At 43.9% G+C, this 3,006-nt stretch overlaps 1 protein-coding gene across 1 annotated transcript in view; it reads right to left on the minus strand.

Moving 5' to 3' along the window:
* Positions 1 to 1,437: 1,437 nt before the first annotated feature.
* The window catches only part of LOC118567259, a 13,961-nt gene continuing 12,392 nt past the window's right edge, over positions 1,438 to 3,006 (minus strand). Inside the window, exons 3-4 of the mRNA XM_036151954.1 lie at positions 2,652 to 2,781; positions 1,438 to 1,491 (exon numbers count right to left, since the gene is read on the minus strand). Of these exons, the coding sequence (XP_036007847.1) occupies positions 1,438 to 1,491; positions 2,652 to 2,781 (184 nt within the window). The remainder of the gene's footprint in view (positions 1,492 to 2,651; positions 2,782 to 3,006) is intronic.

Consider the following 3,006-nt stretch of genomic DNA (forward strand, 5'->3'; position numbering starts at 1 on the left):
TAGATTTTGTTTAAGTTTTACTTGGCGTATTTTATATAAATAAATCAGGATTTTTACCTGTAGAAACCATCCTTCATTTATGTCCTAGCATGATATCCAATCTTGTTGTAAGAGCACCAGGATGGGAAGTTTGGGTATTAAAGCTGTTAGATCTCATCACTACAATCAGTATGGTCAACAGAGAGACAACTGAATATTCCCAGCATTAATTCTTGCTTGCCCTGAGTTTGGGATTGGATCCGCAGCCAAACACCGTCATTACAAACTCCACGGGCTCTTGTCCTTCTTCATCGGCTCCATCTGCTGCAGAGCCCAGACTGCAGCAGGCCTGCCATCAAGCTCACTGGCACCGTGTGGCTCTTTAACGCAACGCAGCCGGGGGAGCTGACATTATGGCCCTCGTGGCAAGAGGGGCTCAGCGGCCGTGGTAACATTAGCTCTCATTAAGCTCAGCAACTCATTACAGCGCACCCACCGGGGGGGGGGGGGGGATGCTGACCGAGGGACCTGTGGCTCCAGATGAAGAGTGTCCTCTCACAATGTGGACCTGGTGATGCATGCCAGCGCAAGTCTATGCGGTGTCGAACCGTTAAAGGAACCTGCAGCAGCAAAACAAGCGCTTTTGTAAAGCAGATGAGGGACGTAGAGGCGGTGACGTTGTTTGCCTCACAGACGCAAATTGCTGTTAGATAAATGTTCACATCCTTTAGGTTCTTTTCACATCCTTTAAGGTTCTTTTCACATTTCGCCACATTACGTCTCAGAAACTTCAGCGCATTTTCCAGGGACTTTATGTGCAATACAAAGTAAAATAAAAGGAAATGGAAGAAAAAGAGTGTTTCTTTAAAAAAAAAAAGAAATCTTTATTAAAAATGTATTAAATGGCGGTAGTGTATTCTGCTCCCCTGATTCAACACTTTGTAGAACCACTTTCTGCTGCTGTTACAGTTGCAAGTTTGGCGCATCTGAAATTTTTTGCCAATTTATTTACACAGTTATTGAAACACAACCAGACTAGATGAAGAGCATTGGTTAAAGTCTTTTTTTTTGTCGCAATAGTGGGCCTTTTATTGAAAGTAGGCTGACGGGGGGCTGAGAGAGGGGGCTGACATGCGGCAAAGGACCCCAGGCTAGAGTTGAACTTGGGTCAGCTGCGTCGACAACTAAGGCCGTCATACATGGGCTGTGTGCACAAACCCTGCGCCATTGGCATGCTCCTTTCTGCTAATTCTAAATTGGACTTTAACTAGACCATCCTAACACATGTATATGCTTTGGTGTGAACCATGCCATTGTAGCTCTTACCAAATGCTGGAAAGGGAACCTCCATCCAGGTCCCAACTCTTTTGTAACCGTTAATAGTTCTTTCCCAGTTTTCCCCTGTATTTAGCTCCAACCATCCCCATAAACTCTGAGTATTCCTGGTCCCGGATGCTCTCACTGGAGCTGCAGCTCCTCCAGAGCTTCCATGGACCAACTAGCCGACGTCAACTGAAACATCAGGGGGAGATCAAAGTTTTGGTGGGTTTGGAGGGTTGAGCCTTGCTCTTTCCATTTTCAGAAGATTTAGTTAACAGTGCTCTGTGAGATGTTCCCAAACAGGATTCTCTTTCATTCCCTCTCATGTATTTCCACTGAGATTACATTAAGCACAGGTGAACTTCTATTTACTGACCAGATTGACTTCTGAAGACAGTGAGTTGCATTTGTTTTTTCATGGGAGGGATAGGGACTAATAGTAATAGTACAAATGTATAATTTTCCTTCTTTTCTATTTCACAGTTTATTTTCAGTTGGTCGATTCTTCCAAAACGCCTCGAAGTTCGTAGTTGTAATGTGACAAAATGTGGAAAAATTCAAGTGGTGTGAAAGTCTTTTAGAAAGTACTGTAAATTAATTTGCAACGTGACACTTTTGAAGATGAGTTTTGAGCAAAAACGGGAGCAAACTGACCTGTTTTAGAGTCACACATCACAAACTGGCTGAGTTTTCTTGTAAAAAGTCTGTTTAAAATGTTTCCCCTTTGATTCCTGCTGTTGCTGGAACGGAGTCAAAAGCTAAACCATAAAACATAAAACGTATCCGTCTTTTCTTCAGTTTACACATGCAGTTTCAAGTTGCACTGCTCATTTACGGTTCAAAATCTTTATTTTTGTAAAACCTATGTTTGAATCACATACCCCAGTGCTGACGATTTATGGGTTTGATTCCCTTTCTCGGTTCACAGACTCAGTCCCCAGCTGTGTCGTTGAAAGCCTGCTTCATAAAACTGCCTGCAGGATTAAAAGCCTCTCAGAGAGGTGCAGGTTCTCCGAGCTGCCAGTGCATCTGGAGGCTTTGCAGGGAAATGTGTCCGATTCAGGGGGGAAACCTGTGCGAGAGTCCGAGGCAAGAAAAGCAAGAGTCTGCGTGTCGGCTGAAGGGAGCAGTCGTTTAATCTGTGTGTGCAGAAAGCTGCTGCTTTATCATGCTACGCAGAGTAAATAAGTGGATTGGGTCAAAACGGTTTTCCCTGTGCATGGGTTAGAAAAATGAGGATTAGTAGGAATCCAGTTCAGGGCAGATTCAAAACATAACATTTTTTTGCACAGAGTGAACCTCTGAGGCACGTCACACTGGGAAAGAAGACCTTTCACCTGACCAAAGCCTACTTTTTTTGTTGGCGGAGAAGATATCGGACGCAGGTTGCTGGACGGGCCGTTCCCTGTGTAGCTTTTATCTCTGTATAACTGCATTACCACGGGGCCAGACCTGGCCTGTCCCAGCCAGGAGCCCACACAGCTGCAAAGAAGGAGAAGACGCAGCATCATCAAGAGTCGGGCAATATGTGCAGCTTGTGCTATAAGCCAGAGATCAAAGAGCTTTTTTTATGGTAATAGAAAACAAAACTAGCCACACGTTTTTTTTTTTTTTTTTTACAGCAGCCGGTTAGGATGATAAAATCCTGCAAAAACAAACACACAGATAAAACTGATAAAAATGTCTTTAAATTCTGGAACATTCTCC

The sequence above is a fragment of the Fundulus heteroclitus genome, chromosome 20 (genome assembly GCF_011125445.2).
Source record: "Fundulus heteroclitus isolate FHET01 chromosome 20, MU-UCD_Fhet_4.1, whole genome shotgun sequence".
Taxonomy (NCBI): Eukaryota; Metazoa; Chordata; class Actinopteri; order Cyprinodontiformes; family Fundulidae; genus Fundulus; species Fundulus heteroclitus.